General features: G+C 34.3%; 1 protein-coding gene across 1 annotated transcript in view; it reads left to right on the forward strand.

The window, feature by feature from the left end:
- The window catches only part of LOC137210719 (CUB and sushi domain-containing protein 3), a 705,705-nt gene that overhangs the window by 343,625 nt on the left and 338,876 nt on the right, over positions 1-23,204 (forward strand). The window contains exon 17 of the mRNA XM_067712783.1: positions 22,101-22,270. Coding sequence (XP_067568884.1) covers positions 22,101-22,270 — 170 coding nt within the window. The remainder of the gene's footprint in view (positions 1-22,100; positions 22,271-23,204) is intronic.

Below are 23,204 nucleotides of genomic sequence, written 5' to 3' on the forward strand. Positions count from 1 at the left end.
GAAGGACAGGTTAACTGCATGTGCCCTGGCAGTGGAATTTGTTTTTTTTTAATAATCTGAAATTTTTAGTTTTCGACCTTCAGGGATCAATGTGGAATGTGTCCTTTTAAACAACAGATGAGAGACTCTTTATTCAGTGAGATAATTATGGATTTGAAATTGCTATGTGCTCTATTAATGAACCGGAATATTTTTAGCTGTTGCGGGTTGTTTTCTCCGAGGCGTACTTACACATAATCTACCCCGAATTGCAAAAGCTTCACTTGTGCTTAAAACACTAATTCATGCTCTTCCTCACTCTATTTTAATAATGGCCAGGGCCAGAAGTATGCATGTTTAAAGAAGTGGTAATTTTTTTAGTGTGAAAAAATAAAGTCAGTTGGCTTATATTATAGCATAAGTATTAATGTTTTGCCTAAAGAAGAAAAACTGTAAGTCAATATTATTTTCTCCTTGTGCTGAAACATGGGAGATCAAGTTTGTATATATTAATGTTAGTCTACTCCTCTCCCAACTACACATAATCTGTATTATTTTGTTGTGAAAATTTTATACATATATTACTATCAAATTCTTCAAGGAAAACAAGCCTGTAAGGAAACAGCTCTACTGTATAGTAGATTTCCACATGGTCATGTGGGTGAAGCTTGTCTGTGGTCTGACCTAACTCTTGACAGAATGTCCTGGGGTTCTTTCTGGAAGAAGGGGAGGTAAGCAGCCTGGTAAGGAGTTGGCATCAGGTGGTTTCTCATTCATCTCCCTAGTTTCAGTTGAGCCAGGACTTTTTGCTGCTCCCCTTTTAGGGTACATTTGCAAGCTTCTGGATAAGCCTTGGCTGGCTATACTTTAGAGTTAGCTCCTCAGTGGCAGAGTGACCTGAACCCATGCCATCTGTCATCTGGCCTCTTTGGTTTAATGTCATCTGTGGGACAAGGGATACAAGGAGTTGCCATTATGCTGATCTTATGTTTCCTGTATAAGTAATAAACTGAATCCATTTGGACTTGCTGTCTCCTTACCAGCCAAATCTATGGAAGAGTGGCAAGACAACCCATTAGCTGCAGTAGTGACCCTTTAACACTGCTTCTGAGGGACTGCTTGGCCACTTGACAATGCCATAACCCATTAATGCAATGTTCTGAAATCAAGCATTCAGTAAATGCCTATAGTTTATTTATCTTATAGGATAGGGATGCTGTGTAGTGGGAATATATGCAGCACAGGCATTTTCAGGATGTGTATGTTGATGCCATGTATTTCCATGACAGGAACAGCAAAACGGGAACAACACTAAAAAATACCATTATCATACGTGAGGATAAAATAACACCATAATAGATACCATTTATTGAGTGTATACCAGATACATGGCTCTGTTCCAAATCCATTACATGTGCTAACTGCTTTAATCCTAAAAACAAAACTGCATTTAGTACTATAATTATCCTCATTTTGCAGATGAAGACACACGAGATTAAGTAACTTGCTCGAGGTCACATAGGTAGAACCCAGGTGAGAACCCAGGTGTTTGGACTCTAGACTCATTTTTAATTACTGTAGTATGTTGTGCCTCTAGTTAATGAATGTGAAGTACACCAAACATTGCCATTTCAATGGCAGCTCAAAGAAGCTTTGTGGCCATTCTTCATGGAAATAATCTGCTCCTAATACTAAATAACGGGAGAATGAGGTTTTCTTTCCTTAATTCCAGAGATAATAAATTGCTTGTGCCTTCTAGTGAAAACAAGACTTATACTTAGTTCCCATAAATATTATTTTCTTCTACAGATGGAATTTATATAACAGAATACATTAATTTCACTCTTCCTTTATTATATTTTGTTTATGATAGCTCCGATATCCCTAGGGACTCTCTGTATATATAGTTGTGAGCTTTTATACATATATATAATTGTGAGCTTTTACACTATATATATGTGAAAGCTACCCCAGAATACCACCACTCTTTCTCATACAGCTTATAGTATGTAGGTTATAATTGTCTTTCTTTAAGAGTCATATTTGGTGACAGCCTATTATAGATTTTGCAATTAGTAGTTACATTACTGGTTACATTTTATGATATGCACACATTCTATATCTTGTCCAAAGTGACTGTAAAAATATTTTATTTGAACCTTTTTGCTTCAGGTTAAGGTAGTTTTCAGCATGCTTCTAGGTACCAATTACAGTCCTATCTTAACTATCTGGAAAAATCAACAAACTCTCAATTAAAATGGTCACGTTCAATAATTTCATGACTATTGCTTTTGGCATTTAAAAAGACATTTCAGGAAATGTGTTTAGATTGTCAATAGGTTAACTCTTGAGAATAAAAGCCCATATTTGTTCAACTTTTGTGAAACACCATACTGTCATGGTTCAGAGCTCCTAAATTAATCTCATGTACTGTGGGTTCTGACTGTTCAAGTTCATGTGTTTTATGATAGAATTTGGTATACTACATTTTGCATTGGTCTATACACACACACAAAAAGAATTTACTACTGTTAAATTTCAGCTCAAAATTTGTTCAGGAAATATAATGTTTTTTATTTATTTTATTTATTTTATTTTTATTTTTTACAGTTTTATTGGAGTATAATTGCTATACAATGGTGTGTTAGTTTCTGCTTTATAACATAGTGAATCAGTTATACATATACATATATCCCCATATCTCTTCCCTCTTGCGTCTCCCTCCCTCCCACCCTCCCTATCCCACCCTTCTAGCTGGTCACAAAGCACTGAGCTGATCTCCCTGTGCTATGCGACTCTTCCCACTAGCTATCTATTTTAGATTTGATAGTGTATATATGTCCATGCCACTCTCTCACTTTGTTCCAGCTAATCCTTCCCCATCCCCGTGTCCTCAAATCCATTCTCTAGTAGGTCTGCGTCTTTATTGCCGTTTTGCTCCTAGGTTCTTCATGACCATTTTTTTTTTTTTTAGATTCCATATATATATGTGTTAGCATATGGTATTTGTTTTTCTCTTTCTGACATACTTCACTCTGTATGACAGACTATAGGTCCATCCAGCTCACTACAAATAACTCAATTTCGTTCCTTTTTATGGCTGAGTAATATTCCATTGTATATATGTGCCACATCTTCTTTATCCATTTATCTGTCGATGGACACTTAGGTTGCTTCCATGTCCTGGCTATTGTAAATAGATCTCCAATGAACATTGTGGTACATGACTCTTTTTGAATTATGGTTTTCTCAGGGTATATGCCCAGTAGTGGGATTGCTGGATCGTATGGTAGTTATATTTTTAGTTTTTTAAGGAACCTCCATACTGTTCTCCATGGTGGCTGTATCAATTTACATTCCCAACTACAGTATATGAGGGTTCCCTTTTCTCCACACCCTCTCCAGCATTTATTGTTTGTAGATTTTTTTGATGATGGCCATTCTGACTGGTGTGAGATGATATCTCATTGTAGTTTTGATTTGCATTTCTCTAATGATTAGTGATGTTGAGCATTCTTTCATGTGTTTGTTGGCACTCTGTATATCTTCTTTGGAGAAATGTCTATTTAGGTCTTCTGCCCATTTTTGGATTGGGTTGTTTGTTTTTCTGATATTGAGCTGCATGAGCTGCTTGTAAATTTTGGAGATTAATCCTTTGTCAGTTGCTTCATTTGCAAATATTTTCTCCCATTCTGAGGATTGTCTTTTTGTCTTGTTTATGGTTTCCTTTGCTGTGCAAAAGCTTTTAAGTTTCATTAGATCCCATTTGTTTATTTTTGTTTTTTATTTCCATTTCTCTAGGAGCTGGGTCAAAAAGGATCTTGCTGTGATTTATGTCATAGAGTGTTCTGCCTATGTTTTCCTCTAAGAGTTTGATAGTGTCTGGCCTTACATTTAGGTCTTTAATCCATTTTGAGTTTATTTTTGTGTATGGTGTTAGGGAGTGTTCTAATTTCCTTCTTTTACATGTAACTGTCCAGTTTTCCCAGCACTACTTATTGAAAAGGCTGTCTTTTCTCCACTGTATATTCTTGCCTCCTTTGTCAAAGGTAAGGTGACCATATGTGTGTGGGTTTATCTCTGGGCTTTCTATCCTGTTCTATTGATCTATATTTCTGTTTTTGTGCCAGTACCATACTGTCTTGATTACTATAGCTTTGTAGTATAGTCTGAAGTCAAGGAGCCTGATTCCTCCAGCTCCGTTTTTCTTTCTCAAGATTGCTTTGGCTATTCGGGGTCTTTTGATTTTCCATACAAATTGTGAAAGTTTTTATTCTCGTTCTGTGGAATATGCCAGTGGTAGTTTGATAGGGATTGCATTGAATCTGTAGATTGCTTTGGGTAGTATAGTCATTTTCACAATGTGCATTCTTCCAATCCAAGAACATGGTATATCTCTCCATCTGTTGGTATCATCTTATAATGTTTTTTTAAAAAATTGAATGTGTTGTAGGTCATTGCAAAAAAACAGAATTTTTTTATGATTATTTAAAATATATAATTCAAGAGGACTTTAAAGTGATAAAAGTATGGTATCCAAATTACCAGTAAATAATATTTTTGTAGTATATTGTTTTAGAATAACAGCCTTTAGGTTTTACCTGACTGCTATGCTCTAAAAAAGCTTAAACAGGCTTCTTCAAATCATAAACTTTCAATTCTCTAAAGACAACATAAAAAAATCTCAGAAATATTTTTGTAACATTATTTTAATTTAAAATCACTTTTTTATTTATGATCTTTCAAAGAAATTTAAGGTATTAAGTAACCTTCCACTTAAGTTAGAAAGTCTTTAAATTTCAAAAAATTCATACTGTATATCTAAATTCAGCTCTTCTGTTCTATACTTATTAAATTAATTGAGTTTATATATTATGTAAATGACTGATTAATTAAATATATTACTAGGCTCTAAAGGGCTATTGTCAGTTTTTATTCATTTTCTAAATTCCAATTAATCATTTCAATACAGTGTAATTTTCATTGCATTCTGGGCCTGTCAATGTGTGCTATGTGATTGTCTTTGACAGTTCTGCTTACAAAATGCACTGTAACCAATATTTAGACCTGGTGTTGTAATTAGAGAAAGGCAATATTACTACTAAACTACTACTATGATGACTAATACTACCACTTTTACTACTGTTTGTCATTTATTCAGTAAATACTATGTGCCCAGCCTGGTTCTAGACAATTTAAATTTATGATTTCTAATTCTCACTTAGTATAAGAAATTTTAATTAATTCACTGATAAGAAAACTGAGGCACAAAGTTGACTACTTGCCAAAAATCACTTGACTTGCAAGTGACAAAGCTGGACTTGAAGCCAGATGAATCTGATTCCAAAACCCCTTCTGTGTACAGAGTTGTCATATGAAGGATCAACTTGGTTGCTGACTGTGTTGAGGCTTCAAAGAGTGGCATTATCCTGGGCAGTTAGTCCCCTAATTCAGGACCAGATTGCAGGGTGTGAACTCAACTTTGTTGAAGCCCTCTCAGTGTATTTACATACCAGGCAAGATTGTTAAATATATGTATTAATTTATTGGAAGAGGGATATATTTCATTCCAACAATTGCACTATTCATTGTCATTATCATATTCTTTCTGACATCAGGTTGCTAGGGATACCAAATCAGTAATCACAACATTGCTTGGAGATCATAGAGAAAAATGAGATAAACAGGCTGGAAGGATATTTCTCCTAGGCCATTCCAGAGCTTTCAATGGCCCTCTCCCCCAGCTTCCTCCTCCCAACATACATACACATACACAGTTACGAACAACTTCAGGGTGAACCGAAGACCTCTGTTGCAAAGGTCCTTTGTATCTGTTCACCACAGACAGCTAATTTCTTTTTCTTAGAATTTATTTTTCAGACTTCCAGTTAACTATTTCCTTCTAAAATAAAGTATTCTATTTCAAACCAAGATCTATACAAAGTTAGAAATTAAAATTAGTTTTAGTTTAAATCCCATTTTCTGTATGCCTCTTAGATGCCTGTCGCCAGGATTGGAATTTTAGTGTTTCAAAAACCTCTTAATAACCAATTTAGTACAGCAATGTTACCTTTTACACATGGTTCTTCATTCATTCCCAGATGCTTATGTTTAAGTTTTTAAAATACTCAGCTGTTATTTTAAAATACTCAGCTGTTACAGCTGTTGGCATAAACATTAAAGTTGTTGAATTAATTCATCTCCCAAACTTACCGATTAGAGATAATCATAAACATAAAGAGGGAACCATCTCTATTCACATTTCCTGGGGTAAGAAATAGCAATTGGTCTTATTAAATCTATTTTTAAAAATATATACCTAGTTTGAGAAGAATATAGAACCTAGTTTGAGATTAATACTCTAAAGTACTATTTTAACTAATAAAAATTAACTGAGTATCCACTCAATTACACCAACTCTGGGCTGACCACTCTGCTAGACAATTGGGATATAGTGTCCCAGAGCAATGACAAGTTCCTTGACTTCAAAGGGCAAACAGTCTGAGGAAGACATAAACAGGTAAATAGGCAATTTCAATAGAGTGTAATAAATGCCCTAAAAGAGGAGTGACTTCCCAGAGGAAATGATCTCTAAAGGAAACTGAGGAATGAGAAGGCATTAGCTATGTATGGATGGGGAGGATGAGTGTGAATCAGGGAGAGAAAAATCTACTGAGGGGTAACAGCTTCTGCAAAAGGCGGGTATCAAGGAAAAGAAGAATACGTCTGTGGTACTGTTGACAAGCCATTTAGCTGCTGTTCACAGAGATAGGGCACAAAGCAAGCAGAGAAGGCTGTGGATTGAGAAGTTGGAGCAAATACCTTTTGCTTGGGGATTTGAGCTGCTATGGTATGTACAATTGGAAATGTGTGGTGGACAGCAGGATATACAAAGCTGGAGATGGATAAAGAAAACTAGATTGGAAATAAATTTGAGAATCATAGATTGATCAATGAAATGAAATTTTCAGAGGAGGTGTAGGAACTTAAAAATCTGTTATATTTTCAGCAAATGAAGCATTCTACAGAAAAGTAAAAACTGTCACTGACCTTACCTTTGACAAATTTATATTATGAATGTCAGATGGGAGATGAACCAAAAAGTTAGTGCCAAAGTGAGTGTTCTGAGAGAAGTCCTAAGAAGATAGAAATTTGTATGGATTGAAACTGTCATGGAAGATTTTTGAAGAAATAAGACTATATATATGTAGTAAATGTCCAAACTAGAACATGTTAAAATGTCATTTTGACTAGGAAAATGTCTAAATATCTAAAGTATGAACATAATATTCTTAATTTTGTCTCCAGGAAGCTTTTTTGCTGGATTTAACAAATAATATTCGGTAAATGCTCCTCCTATTTACTTTTAAACAACAACTTGCTTAACATTCATAAACTGTGTTGAAACTTTAACATTTAGAAGTTGTACAGAGTGGTCACATTTTATGCAAGCATATTTTATGTTCCTAAAGACATCACAATTCAAACTCTCTTAAATCATGTGCACATTTCCTACAGTAATAAATGAAGAGGTGAAAGCATAAATTGTTAAGTCTAAAATAGTAGTGATTTTTTTTTCACTTTAATGCTGCTTTAAAATTTTTTTCAGCATTTTTATAATATTTTGTGGACTGCTATCTCCTAAATTAACAAAGCATATTGTGGTAGTTAGGCATATTTGTTGTATTTTATCACATATAAATTCCATTCTAAAGTTTCTTTATTTCCTTTTTTTAAAAAAAATTTTGACATTAGCATAACTACAATTTAATGAACACTTGGATGCTTGAAAGAAAATTTTATAAGATAACAAAACATGTAAATTATAATTAAAGTGACTGTTAGAATAATAGCAAAGTAATGGTGAGCACCCTTGCTTCACCAGAGACTGTTCCCAGTTCAGAGCCTGAATGATCATTTAAAGACGTACATCCTAGAATCCCTCTACGTTTGTCCCTTTGATAAGTCTCTTCATCAGAACCCAAATAGAGTAAGGGAGAGGAGAACAAAGCATGGTGGAAGAAGGAAGAGGGAAAATTCAATGAGGTAAGGACAGAGAGATGAGGGTAGACTATATCATGTAGAGCTTTGTTGACCATTACAAGGACTGGTTTTACTCAGAATGAGATGGAAAACCATTAAAGTGTTCTGAACAAAGGATTGTCAAAGGGATGAACATATAGGGATCCTAGAATGTCTATCTCTAAGGATCATTCAGGCTCTGAGTTGAGAACAGACTCCAGGGGAAGAAGAGTAGAAGCAGAAAAAGTGGTGAGTTTGCTACAAAAGTAATTAAGGCGCTCCAGCCACAGTGATCTCCTTGCTGTTTCCCCAAATGCCAAACAGATTCCCACTGTATTTGTTATTCTCTCTGCCTGTGGTACTTTTCCCTAAATAACTGCATACTTGCTCCTTTACCTCCTTCAGATCTCTGCTCAAATGTGATTTCTCAGTGAATACCCTCAGTGAATACCCTTCCTATGTCTCTTCTCTAATTTGCTTTTTCTCCTTAGCAATTATGACCATCTGATCTATTGTTCAATTTACTTATTTTTCTGTCCTTGTTTGTTTCCTGTCTGCCCTCACAGGAATAGATGCTTCATGAAAATAAGGATTTTCATCTCTCTCTTTTTTCATGTCTGAATCTCTAGTACGAAGAATAGTGTTTAGTACATACTAGACACTCAATAGATATTTGTGAGATGAATCAAAGAATGTCATTACAAGCACTCCAAAGTATTTATCATGCAAAGCATAGTGTACCAAAGGATGGCAGGCGTTTCCAGTTAAAATAAAGGGGGAAGGTTATGTGACATCAAAATAAACATGGTTTACAACCAGTTTGGTCCACAGCTTTGAAATTGTGAGATTATTATTTTTTAGTTGAAATATTTATGTAAATTAAAATTATTTGTATAAAGTGAGAATTTATTAATATTTGTATTAAGATATTTCAAATTTGTATAATTCAAATTTATATAAAATGAAATTCTACACACGTCATCTGCTACAAGGTTTTCTCCTTTTAATTTTTGCTTTAAAGAGCACTTATTCCATAAAGAAATTTAAGCAAAAAAGCACACTAACAAAATGAAAACAAAAACCTCTATCTTAATAGCAGCAGTAGTGGAGAAAAAAGGAGCAAAGAAAGAAAAACAGAGCATAACAAACACTGGTAAAGGAAAAAGAAAAATACAGGCACTTTTAGATGGCAGTTTGCCAGAGCAATACTCAAACCATGTGTATAGAGATCATTTTCTTTCAGTTAGTTTTAGAACACGTGATTTTTGCTTGGCAGATTAATTTTTTTAAAAGTTTGTAATCCGCACTGTCTAAAAATATACACTGCAGGATCACAATATTTTTCCCTTCCAAATAAATTTTTTTCAAAAGAACACTGATCTCAAACTCTGCTTGGAACTCATCTACTGTAGAATCAGTAGTGTTGCTATGGAGAAGTCAGGGAGGGCTAGTCACCACTCTCCAGCTGGTCCTATAATTTATAATCGCCTGGCATGTTGCCCCATACTGCAGTCTGTCCCCTAAATTCTTATGATTTATTTGTTACATCCTATTAAGATACAAGACAGAGAATGTACAGCTATGATCTTCAAGGAATCTTCAACCCATCCACTGTGCCTAAGAAACTGGTACAGAGAAGACCAGGGAAGTGGAACAGTTTTTTATTCACAATCATGCAGACCTTAGTTCTCTTAAAATAAAAATTCCGTGTTTATATATCTGTCATATCTGGTTGGTAATGCCTCTTAAGAACATGAGGAACGTAATGAGATGAGACATCTCTTAGGAAAACCAAGGGCATTGTACAATTGTTTTTGCAGATTGCACTTCATGCCTGCAAAACCTGATTAAGTTTCACATTCTTTGTGGACTTTCCTCTGCAGGCCAAACTGGTTATTCCATTCACAGGGCTCCCATTGAAGTTGTTCATATGTGTTTTTAGAGCACATAGCACATCACATAGAAATTTATTTAATCTGTTTATTTCACTCCTCTACTCCCAGCAAATAGCACAGTGCCTGCTATGCATTAGAATTTCTATTCATCTATGTGTTTAAAATGTAACATTTTAATTCACAGTGCTATATTTTACATGCTTACATTTCTGTCACTTAAAGGAAATTTGGATTCTTATATTTTGTATTGACAAATTATTCTGTATTCAGTGTTGTTGTCCAGTAGACACAAGAAGGCACGTTTGAATTTAATTTCATTAGCTAGAATCTGTAATGGGAGTATATAATGACTCAGCGTGTGTTGTTGCCCACAACAAATGCCACACCAGAACCAATGCTTCATACCTAGTTTGAATACAAAAGCCATCTCCAAAGCCAATAGTCTGTTAAGGATCATGCTTTGGAACAAAACATACAGCTGGCACTATTAACGCTTAGCATCTTGCTTCTGATTGTTTGAATTATTTTTAGATTTCTGGACTTTATGTGTGTGTACATGTGTGGAATCCTAAGTGCTCATTCAAAATTCGACTACTTTTTTCTGAAGATATTTTTTTCTAACTCTTTTATCTATTAATATCAAGAAGATAGCAACTAATTAGTTAACTAAAGTGGCAAAACCCAAGATAGTTCATTTCCTTGGATTAATTTGGTACATTCCATAGAATGTAAATACTCCCTATCTTTCCTGTAAGGAATGTTTCGAAAGGTATTTAGCAACCAGAAGGTGTACCTGCTGGCATGTATGTAGTCTCGGGCTGGGACTCTAGCTCCTGATTTTTGTATTCACAGATGTAGAATCAAGGCTTACCTACATTATGACTGGCATTCCTCAGTCATTCTATCCCCTTGAAACCTTCGAAGTTGAGCTAAAACTTTCCATTGTGAAGTTATTTAGAAATTGTTAAATTGTTAGCATATTGATTTGTTTCTCTTGACATATTTAATTTGCAAAAAAATGTTTCAGTCCATAGTAAATCCTCTCACATCTTAAAAACTCACCTAAAATGCCACATTTTTCAAAAATTAGTTACAGTTTGCTTTACAGTATATGAATGTAATTATTGAGTACTTAGCATGGTGCATTTTAATACAGTTTTAGGAGGAAAGCATGAGGCTTTTTCCTGAATTGAAATTGTGACATAATATACATTGAACAAAGAGAAGGCCTGAAGTCTACTCCTTTCATCCTCTGGAGTATAGCTAAGAGATGAGAATCAGAAGCTGATGCTCAGCTGATGAAGGGGCAGTCAGACCTAGGGACTTTCCTTATGAGTTTTATTTCGTTTTTTTTTGTTTGTTTGTTTTTTAGGGATAGGGGACAGATCTGTTTCAGGATTTCTGCAGAACTGGAGAGGTACTAGTCAAAATGGCCTTTGGCCACTTACCTATTGGTTATTTAGATCATGTTATACAATTGTTCTTTATCACCACTAAGAAGGGAAGAAGTGAAATCAACAACAACTTGGATTTCAAACAGCTGGGAAAATCTCATATTTAGCACTACCATTTCAAACTTGATGGTAGGAACTAGGGAAATATTAGAGAATTGGGATTATGTATGTTACCCAAAGGACAGAGATTCTGAGAGACCAAAACATTCCTTTACATTTTGTTGAGGCTCCTTCATAGTGTTTCTTTAAGTGTGAGAAACAGGGACATCCCTCTGCTCACAAAGGCTGTAGCTTAGAGCTTAGGGCAGGATCAACCATCATGCCAGAAATTATTTATAATAAATGCCAAACTTAGTTATGACTCTATTTGTGGAGATGAGCCTTGGAAACAGTTCTTAAGAGCTTCAGGACTTTTTGAATTCAAAGAGAAATGTGGTAACCACCCCTGAAACCTTACCTGAAAAAAGTCATTTAAATGAAAAGTTGCATGTTACAGTTTGGAAAAACATATTATTGGTTTTGGAGAGTTTAAGTGGGAATAAATAACTATCTTCAGCTGAAAAATTGTGTGTTTTTTTTTCAATACCTGAACTTAGCTAACATATTCCTTAGACATTCATTATATTATACACTTCCCTCTTTAAACGTGCCCTTTTATATGCTTTAAATTTTTTTGCTTACTATAACATTTGGGTCATGTAGTTTAGTAGTAGGGGGCACTCAATAGCATAGAAATCACCCTAATATTTAAGAAACCATGTGTCCCTTATTTGCTTCCTTATCCTTCATTTAAAAATATTAGAAAGACTGTGCTCACTCTAAAGTAATGCAGAAAAACAAAGAGGAAAATGCATAAAAAAGCTGTCTGCTCCCATCTCTTGCTTCCATTCTTCCGCAGTCCCAGGAGAGAACTTTATTACTCTTATGCTTAATCTAAGACTATTTTAGATGAAAGATATTGTATTTTAATTTCTGAATAGGAAACATGTTTTGATCATCCCTGATACCATTTTTTCACTAAATTTTAAAATAGTGAGCCATTTATCTAAAAACTACAATAGAATTTGTTGCTATATTCTTATAGTACTTTTTCTTATATGTATGTTGTTTCATAGTAGTAATCATAGTACATGTGGAATTCAAATGTGTGTCTTCACTTATCACATTAAAAATCACACAGATTTTCCCAAGTAACTTCCTTATTAGTCTAGGTTTAGGATACTAGACTATTAAGTCTTCAGAATCTGAGATGACTTTTGAAAACCCTGTTGAGCGTCTATATCTGTACTATTGTAACATAAACACGTTCAAATCTTAAGTTCAAAAATAACCTAAAACAAAAATAACAAAAATAAAAAACAGAACAACTTCCACAAACATCAACAACAGAAAACCTTTCTTTAAATCTGAATCACTGCTGTCTATCCTTGTATCTTTCTACCTCCCTTTACAGCCAATATCATTAAAGTCCTTGTCTTACTCTTTTCCTTCCCAACCTCTTAACTACCCAAAGCAGTGAATTTTTAGTATTCATCTTAATTTAACTCTCTCTGACATTTAATACTACTGAGAATTTTTTTCTTGAAACTATCCCCTCCCTATTCTTCCATGATACTACCTTCTGTGAATGTCCCTTTTGCCTCCCACTTAAATTCTGATGCTCCATGAATTCTGGACTTAGTTTGCTCTTCTTCTTAATTCATGTAGTCCCATGACTACAAATATGTCTAGCTGCTTAGTGGACTTCTCCCCCTGATATCCCATAGACATACAAAATTCATCACGTACAAAAATAAATTCATCAACGTACGCAAAGCCACTCCTCCTTCTATAACTTTTACTTTCAATCTCCTCTTCCTCCATCGTTTTAGTTCAAACATTCACCATCTTCTAATTGACACACTACAATAAATATTCTCTAGGTTTTCATCCCTTTAGGAACCCAGGGCTATAATCCATTCCCCATAGAGCTGCCCTAATGGGTTTCTCAAATCTGATCATATTTTTCTCTCCTTAAAACTCTTCAGTGGATCTCCAGTGCCTATGTGATAAAATCTGAATTTCTTAGAACGGCATATGAGCTACCGGTTCTTCTAACTATGTCAATCTCATTTACCCATTTGTGCTTTCATTTTAGCAGTTCCCTTGGCCTGGAATCTCTTTTTCATATATTGTAATCACTTCTTTGATTCAGATCAAGGATAACCTATTCCATGAAGTCTTCCCTGACATTGTTGTCTCATTGATACTTTAAAATGTATAATTTCCTCATTTTTACCATCCCAGGCCATTGCACAACCTTGTATCACACTACAGATTACACATTTGTGCACATACCAGTTTCCCTGTCTGTCTGTCCTCTATACTACATATTACATGAGGATAAGGAACTTATCCTAAATGCCTAACATAGTATCTGGTATGTCTATAGGTATTATTTGTTAATAATATTATTTTTAGTGAGTAAATTAACTTTGCACAGTAGACCCTAAATAGCTGTGTAGGGAAGGAAGAAACCATGGAAGGACACTGTCAGGTTATCGGAATTCCTCCACACTTTTTCACTGAAAATAGTGTATTTGATTTTAAAAAAAGTTTTGAGCTTATGTCTTGGTAAAAGAATAATTCTGCATGGCAATAATGATTACTGTGATTTTTCATGGTAAAAAAATGAATATAGAAAATGCTATAAAATTGAATTTTTAAGGTGAAAAATAACAAATCCCAACTTAAATTCTTCCAGTGAAAAAATTTTAAGGCACTCTTGATCTGTAAATAACTTTAACAAGCACTAATCTGTGCTTGGATACATGCATGCAGTGTATTTAGAGAGTCTAGAAAGAGAAAGCCAGTTAAGTATCACTGTTGTCTAAGAAAAGCAAAGGCAAGGGAAAAAAACCTGACTTTATACAAGTAATACTAATGGTTCACATATTTTCAGTGGTGGCATAAGGAAATTAATAACTCTTTACACTCTAATTTTCACCCCCTTCTAAGAATCCAAGCACTGAGTATCTATTTGAGAAAAAGAAATCTGACAAAACATTTCTAAAGAACAAATGTGGGGACTTCCCTGGCGGTCCAGTGGCTCAGACTTCACACTCCCAACGCAATGGGCAAGGGTTCAATCCCTGGTCGGGGAACTAATGTCCCGCATGCAGCATGGCATGGCCAAAAACAAAGAAACAAAAGAGCGAATGTGTTACTAATACTGCCAAGTCATAAAGGAATATTAGAAGTGTTCCTAAATATATTAAATCTTATTAACATATTTTACTATATTTTACAGTTTTAGATGCCTGTTTCAAAAAAATTTAATATCTCTGAAATTAGTACGTATCTCACAATCAATGGCTACCATAGATTATTCACACATTTTTGCTTTCTTGTAAACATATAAAATAATGATGCATCTTTCAATGGTGTCTTAACTTGATGAAATACAGTAGAAATTAGATATGGAACAAAGTGCGCTCAATTAGCTGATAAAAGCTAAAAAATAAAGTAAGTTCACATATATGACAGAAAAAAGTGATTGATTTGACTATGGCAGTTTCAGTGTCCCCACACCTTCCTATGTGAACACGATCACATATAACCATTATTTTTCCTCTGGTAATAATTTAACATATAGGAAATATATTTCTGCTTAATGCTATACTTTACTTGACTTAGGATACCATATGTTTAGGTTCGAAACTTTCTAAGATTTTTTGAATAATACAAGTCAAGTTTATTTTAATCACTTTCACAAAACAATTTTTAAAAACCCATGGTGCCTTCCAGCATAAAAGAAGAGATTCAACTGCAATGCAAATCTTAAAAATAATTGCAAACGTCACTAGTCATAGACATTTTTCAAATTTCCTAGCCAAGTTACTGAAAAACATTTTACCTGTTTATCTGAAAATATATGACTGTGTGCAATAGACGCTACCAGGTTCTGTTGTTGTTGTTGTTTTTTTGTGTTTTGTTTTTATCCCAGTAATGGAGATTAATGATGCATAGGCTGTCCTGTTTTTTAGTAAGAAAAATATGAAATTCAGTGGGTATCCTTGGTCTACTGAATTCCTCACTGTAGCTATGACTCTTATCACCTGAGTCCAGTACACATATCTCTCTTACTCCAATCCAACCAAAGCCACATTCATCAAAGTATTATTTTCAACTAAGCAAAGAGTTTCATTTTGGTAACTCAAATAGATTTCTTAATCTGTAGGTTTAAATTAAAAAAAATATTTTATATGAGTAGGATTTGTTTTTCACAAAATTAAGGAATCATAATAAACAGCATGTAGACTGGAGATTGCACAGAAAATATTTATATCCTATAAAGAGCCCTGAGGGCCTATTCTCCAAAAATGTTTCCCTAACGCTCTGCTAAATTATGTAATGTTTTCATATTATTAATTCCGGTCATTTAAAGATGACCTCTCAGTTAAAATCAGAGAGAAGAAACATTATCACATGATTAATAGTGATTATTTAACATTGATTATTTTGTAGGAAATTCATATTAACAAATTTAGGGTTTATAAGTTAGTGACATCAGTTATCAAGAACATGTATTCATTCTAGACCAAATAATAAAAACAAGGTGCTGTGCTTATGTTAAGGTAGGGAAAAGTGTCCTTTCTTCACTTCCACAGAACATTGCAAACCTGAACTCTGAAGCAATTCTTTTCTAACTCAAAATCTCAAAAAAATTTTTTATGAATGTAGCTCATTCAATCTTCTCCTCTATTCTTCATCTTCTGCAACCAACTTAGTGACATTTTCCTTTCATACACACCTCAAAAGAACATTTTTTTTTCCCCTACTGTACCAGATAAACAACAAAAGAAACCCTACCTCTAACTAGATGTTACACAAAGTTTTTCTCATACTGGGTCTTTTAGTTCTCAGAACCTGTCATGGGCCCCCCCATAGTGTTTTCAGACATGTTCCTTCTGTGTGGGATATTCTTTCTCCCAACCCGCCTTCTGCCATCACCCTTAATATCCTCATTTCAGTCCTTCAGGGAAGTGTTGACTTTACTCAGAACAGTCAGGGCTTCCAGTTACATGTTTTCACGTACTATATGTTTATTTGAATGATTATGTAGTAAACATCTGTCGTTCCACTGGAAAGTAAGTTACATGAGGAGCTCCAACACTCTGCCTCCCACATTCAGTACAGAGTAAGAATTTAATAAATATTTATCAAATGAATCAATCAGTTTTTTCCAAATCAGAGCATATTATTATCTGCTTCTAGCCATTTTAAACATCTTAGTATACATTACCTGTCAAGGTACTCTGTTAAGCTTATATTTATTATGACAGATGTTTCACAGACACATATTACATTATATGTGCAATTTGTCACAGCATCTGACCGAAACCCTAGCATTGCCCTGATGCAATAAGTCCCAGATTTGTGTTTGTTCAGTGACAGCTGAATACTGTCCATAAATGTCACTCTGGTAGGAGATGATGGCTATTTTTCAACTCAGCTTTATCACTTGGATTTTAGGACTTCCTTTACTCAAATTACGCTTTCCTGTGTAGTTGATGGGTTTTGTCTTTTTTTTTTTTTTTTTTTTTTTTGCGGTACACGGGCCTCTCACTGTTGTGGCCTCTCCCGTTGCGGAGCACAGGCTCCGGACGCGCAGGCTCAGCGGCCATGGCTCACAGGCCCAGCCGCTCTGGGGCACGTGGGATCTTCCCAGACTGGGGCACGAACCCGTGTCCCCTGAATCGGCAGGCGGACTCCCAACCACTGTGCCACCAGGGAAGCCCCCCCTTTTTTTTTAAGTAACCTTACCTTCCTACAATCAAATAGCCATTCCTCTCCTCTCTTGAGGTTAGCTGTTGTGCTGCTAGTTCCTCTTCTCAGTTAATTTTAACATATCTTGAGAGTATTCAGTAACAGTTTGCCAATATTCATATATTCTCACTTTAAAATGTGCCTTGTAAAAACTTGCTGTGGTAGTTATGTCATATACAATGAAAATGTTGTAGTTTGGATATTTTCCCTGGACATTCATGAACATTGCAGCCATGACTATTTGTGAGAATTATCTCTTATACTTCCACATGACATTGTTTCACTTATTCCTTTCACCATCACAGCCACCCAATGCTGGAAAGAACCGTAACAGTATTATTTAATATCAAGTCATTTTTTTCCTTATTTGGACCCTGAAACTGCATCACTTGGGGACCAGAGGTGGTGCTTACATGTGGAGAAAACATCATGTACAAAGGCTTAGAGTGTGACACTGTGGCAAAGGGCCAGTAGCTCAGGATAGGTGAATTACAAGGTCCATGGGAAAGAATTGTGGGTAATAGCTAGAAAGGCAGCGGTAACATTATAAATGGCCTTGTTTGGCAGTCTGTGAATTTGATTTGCTGATGGTGAGTATTTGTTAGGCAGAAGGTACAGGATCAGATTTGCATTTGGAAAATATCATTCTTAGGTTATTACACAACAGACCAGACATAGAAGTATGTTCATTGCTAGACTGGGGCAGAAGGTCAAACTGTGGAAAGTTAATTGTTAATTTCAACATTCGATCCTGTTCAATTCCAGTTGGCAAGCAAGACTGCTGTAGCCTAAGGGTGGAAAGAAAGCTTATACAGGGCAAATGTTAGTACTACATCGAGTGCTGGGGAGCCAGTGTTTTGTATACTTTAAAATTAAAAGGTAAAATCAAAGATGAGGTTCCATGTAAAAATAAGTTTATTAATCACCTAGCTTCTGGAGTTTGGCACTGTGGCTAAAGAAGTTCCTCCATAACTTATTGTTAGTAGAAAATTTTATTTTATTGAAACTCATCAAAAAATAAACTTGTTCATTTTCCTGTATATGTAGGTAGAACATTCTGAACAAATTTTTATCATTTTATGTTTCAAGATCTTTTCTTGATATGAGATTATCATTCTGAACGTTAATAATTATGTATAATGGAATGCAGATTTATAAATTATATGTGGGATGAATGTATTCTGACCTCCAGGACATACCCCAGCCTGCACAAAATAATCCTCTTAATTTTTAATATAATGTCCTTAAATACTGTGTGCATTGGTTAAAGTGTAAAGAAAAAAGTGAACCAACTACCAGTTTATCTGGGATGGTCTCAATTTACAACTGCTGTGTGGGATAATTATTAATAATGCCTCCTTTCATACTAAAAGAGTACTTTGATCTGGAAGAGAAATTATATGTTCACCCTTTTAACACCATAGACGATGACTGATAAATAAATCCCAGGGTAAATCCCAGCTCTGATACACACCATTTGTTCAATTTTAGGAAGAAAACTCACTTCGGTGTCTTCATCTATGAAACTGGAGAAAATAAGTTTTACCTTGTAGATTTGTACCTTTATGAAGAATAAATGCAGAGTTGGCTTTATGGATGTGAAACCCATGCAGTCCCACAGTGGGGAGCTTCATGCTGAGAAGGGCCATGCTTTGTTTAATGCTCTACTGATCTCTTGAAATTGTTAACATGTTTTCAACAAGTGTAGTACATTTTCCTTTTGTACTGGGCCCCATAATTTATGATGAGTCCTGATTAAATGAGAAATGTGCTAATTTAATCCAAATTTTCTTCCTTAATTCTTCCGTTCTGGTTTAAGTCCTGATTTTATTTCACCAAGTAGAAAATCATTTATAGTCATTTTATAATGCAAATGTCACTGGAAATATTCAATAAACAATCTGTAAGAGGTATAGAAAAGTTTTATTTGAGCCAAACAGGATTATAGTCTGGGAGACAGCCTCTCAGATAACTCTGAGGAACTGCTCCAGAGAAGCATGGTTTTCAGCACAGTTTTATATCTTTTCAGAACAAAGAAAGTCAAGCAAGTTGGGGATACATCCCTTTAAGGTTTAAAAAAAAAAAAAACAGATCAGCATGTGTACAGCAAGTCAGTATGTCATTGGCATCTGTGAAGGGAGTCTTATTACCAAAGGAGTACCAGCATTGGCATCCCAGGAAAGGAGGCATTTAATCTTTATTTTTAACATGGGCATTCTTTGCTTCTGGTCAGTGTACACTTTTTTTTTAAATGATTAAAGCAGATGTACAATGTATGTCCAATAAGCCACAAACAGGCTGTTTTAATTAGCATAAAATTCAAGTTAAATAATGTATTAGCCAGAATGATTTCCCCATACCCCAATATGTGAACATTTCTTCCATTAAAATCAACTGAAAATTAAAATATAACAAAAGCAGGTTATTGTTGATATGAAAGGAAAATTTCCTTTATATTTTACACTAAAAACCAGTGTTTATAGTAGAAGGCACTTACTACCTATTCAAATTTTGAGAACATTACAATAAATTATTAGTATATTTTGAAGTAAATTATCATTTGGCCTTTATTTGGGGGGGTGTTATATTCAGTTAAAATAATTTTAATATCATAAATAATTCTCCAAAATTAGAAAGAGTCCTCTGGCTTTTCACACCTAAGTGTCTTTCTACACCTGAATAGTCACACTGGGGACAGTATAAATATCCTAAACTATTTTTCTTTGTATACAACATGATGCCACCATTAGTACTTATACTTAAAATATTCATAATAATAGCTTTAATGTTATCAATCTCTTGTTGTATGCCAGTTTCCTGCTAAATGCTCTACATGTATTATCTACATATAATAATACACACACACAAACATCCCTATGAAGAGGGTACTATTATTTCCATAATAATAATTACAATATTGAGGCTTAGAGAGAATAAATAACTTGCCAAAGCCATATAGATAGAAGATAGAGCTTAATTTTGAAACTAATCTTTGAATTTTAAAGCCTGAGCTGCTAATCAGTGTTTCAGTATTTTGCAAGTTGGCATTCAAGTACATATTCTCAGAATTACATGATTCTATAACATAGTTTAAAACTGTCTGTATTCCCTAATAAATAATCTAACTGATAAACATATATGTGTATTCTGGATCATCTGTATGACCTGGGAACTTTTGTCTCCATGCCCCCACAAGCATGCCTAGATTCTAATAAGCTAGTGAGGAGGAAATGAGGCAGATTTAAAATGTAAATGATTCTTCTAAGATCAAGAACAAGACAAGGATGTCCACTCTAGTCACTTTTATTCAACATAGTTTTGGAAGTCCTAGCCACGGCAGTCAGAGAAAAAAAAGAAAGGAATCCAAATTGGAAAATTAGAAGTAAAACTGTCACTGTTTGTAGATGACATGATACTTACATAGAAAATCCTAAAGATGCTACCAGAAAGTTACTAGAGCTAATCAATGAATTTGGTAAAGTTGCAGCATACATAATTAATACACAGAAATCTCTTGCATTCCTATACACTAACAGTGAAAGATCAGAAAGAGAAATGAAGGAAACAATCCCTTTTACCATCACATCAAAAAGAGTAAAATACCTAGGAATAAACCTACCTAAGGAGACAAAAGACCTATACTCCAAAAACTATAAGATACTGATGAAAGAAACCAGACATGACACAAACAGATGGAGAGATATACTATATTCTTGGATTGAAAGAATCAATATTGTGAAAATGACTGTACTACCCAAAGCAATCTACAGGTTCAGTGCAATCCCTATCAAATTACCAATGGCATTTTTCACAGAATTAGAACAAAAAAATGTACAATTTGTGTGTAAACACAAAAGACCCCAAATAGCCAAAGCAATCTTGAGAAAGAAAAATGGAGCTGGAGGAATCAGGCTCCCTGACTTCAGACTATACTACAAAGCTACAGTAATCAAAACAGTATTGTGTTGGCACAAAAATAGAAATATAGATCAATGGAACAGGATAGAAAATCCAGAGATAAACCCACGCACCTATGGTCACCTAATCTATGACAAAGGAGGCAAGAATATTCAATGGAGAAAAGACAGTCCCTTCAGTAAGTGGTTCTGGGAAAACTGGACAGCTACATGTACAAAAATGAAATTAGAACACCCCCTAACATCGTACACAAAAATAAACTCAAAATGAATTAAAGACCTAAATGTAAGGCTGACGCTATAAAACTCTTTAAGTATTATTAAAATAGAAATAATTTAAATCAATATTGGCAGTTTATGAATTTTTTGTTTTTGTTTTACCTTAAAAGGTCTTGAAGGAGCTTTATTGGGTGACACTTCATGTGACTGATTGTTAGCATCATATCATTAGTTCTTATTATTATTTTATGCTTTGTTAAAATAATATTATTATTATTGATATTATACTGACTGCTCCATCTTGATCATTTTCATTTCCTCATTAGGTTTTTTTCTTTTACCTGATTTTTGTTAATGTTTAAGTATTTAAACAGTAAAGCATTTAAAGGTAAAGAATCATTCTAAAATGAAATTGATCTCTTCCCTTTTTTTATACTTTAAAATAAGTAAATTATAAATTTAAACATAATAAGTTAATCAGAGATCTACAAACTTAAAATACATCCTGAAAATCTTTTGCCCTCATCCTTTTCCATGCTATCCTTTCATCTAAGGTTGGGGGGGAAATACTGAAACTATTGTGTATTTCTATTTATGTACAGTGTTCTGTCCAGAGGCAGTAGTCCCTTCTTCCTATCTATTATATGAGAAGGAGTGATTCATCTACAACGTAAAGCCCTTCTGTACATTATTTTCATGTTAGCCTCTAGCTAAAATAAAATACATTTACGCTTCCATACATTACATTACTTGAAATGATAATGCTTTCTATTAAACTGTACTTCAATATTCTGTTTTACCTGCAGCTGAATGTGGTGCATCTGCAACAAGTAATGAAGGAATTCTGCTCTCTCCGAATTATCCACTCAACTATGAAAACAACCATGAATGCATTTATAGTATTCAGGTTCAAGCAGGAAAGGGAATCAATATTTCAGCCAGAACATTTCATTTAGCACAAGGAGATGTTCTTAAGGTAGGTGAACTCAGAATATTTATATTTTGATCATTTTAGTCATTAAGTATACATTAATACATATATACATGTATATGATATATATGTATATATAATCAACCATAAGTTGATTCTGCCATTCATGGATTTAAATTATACATTATTTCCCATTTTCCTGTCAGTATTTTTACTGAGATAGAATGTTTTCTTTCTAATGTTTATTTATAATAAGTAAATTTTGATTTTATGATACATGAATTATTTTTCATGACATAAACCCGTTTATAATATTGTTTTGAAAAGGAAAATACAGAATTTTTTGTAATAGAAGAAAAAAGAAAATGTCTAGTGAAAATGCCCTAAGATATTACCAATAGCTATTCACTTCCTCTACTCCAGTAGTCTCTCCTGTGCTTTGTAATTTAGTTTCTGAACCCAATTTGCTACATAGCTGTTTTCTTTTTTTTTAACATCTTTATTGGAGTATAATTGCTTTATAATGGTGTGTTAGTTTCTGCTTTATAACAAAGTGAATCAGCTATACATATACATATATCCCCATATCTCCTCCCTCTTACATCTCCCTCCCACCCTCCCTATCCCACCCCTCTAGGTGGTCACAAAGCACTGAGCTGATCTCCCTGTGCTATGCGGCTGCTTCCCACTAGCTAGCTATTTTACATTTGGTAGTATATATAAGTCCATGCCACTCTCTCACTTCGTCCCAGCTTACCCTTCCCCCTTCCCATGTCCTCAAGTCCATTCTCTACATCTGTGTCTTTATTCCTGTCCTGCCCCTAGATTCTTTAGAACCATTTGTTTTTTGATACATGAATTTTAATGTTTCAATAACACCAAAATAACACTTTCATGCCAAATATCTTATATTCAATAAATATTATCTATGAAACATAATCCATAAATGGACATTTATTTATTTTTATTTTGATGTTTA

This window comes from Pseudorca crassidens, chromosome 17 (assembly GCF_039906515.1).
Source record: "Pseudorca crassidens isolate mPseCra1 chromosome 17, mPseCra1.hap1, whole genome shotgun sequence".
In the NCBI taxonomy this organism is placed as follows: Eukaryota; Metazoa; Chordata; class Mammalia; order Artiodactyla; family Delphinidae; genus Pseudorca; species Pseudorca crassidens.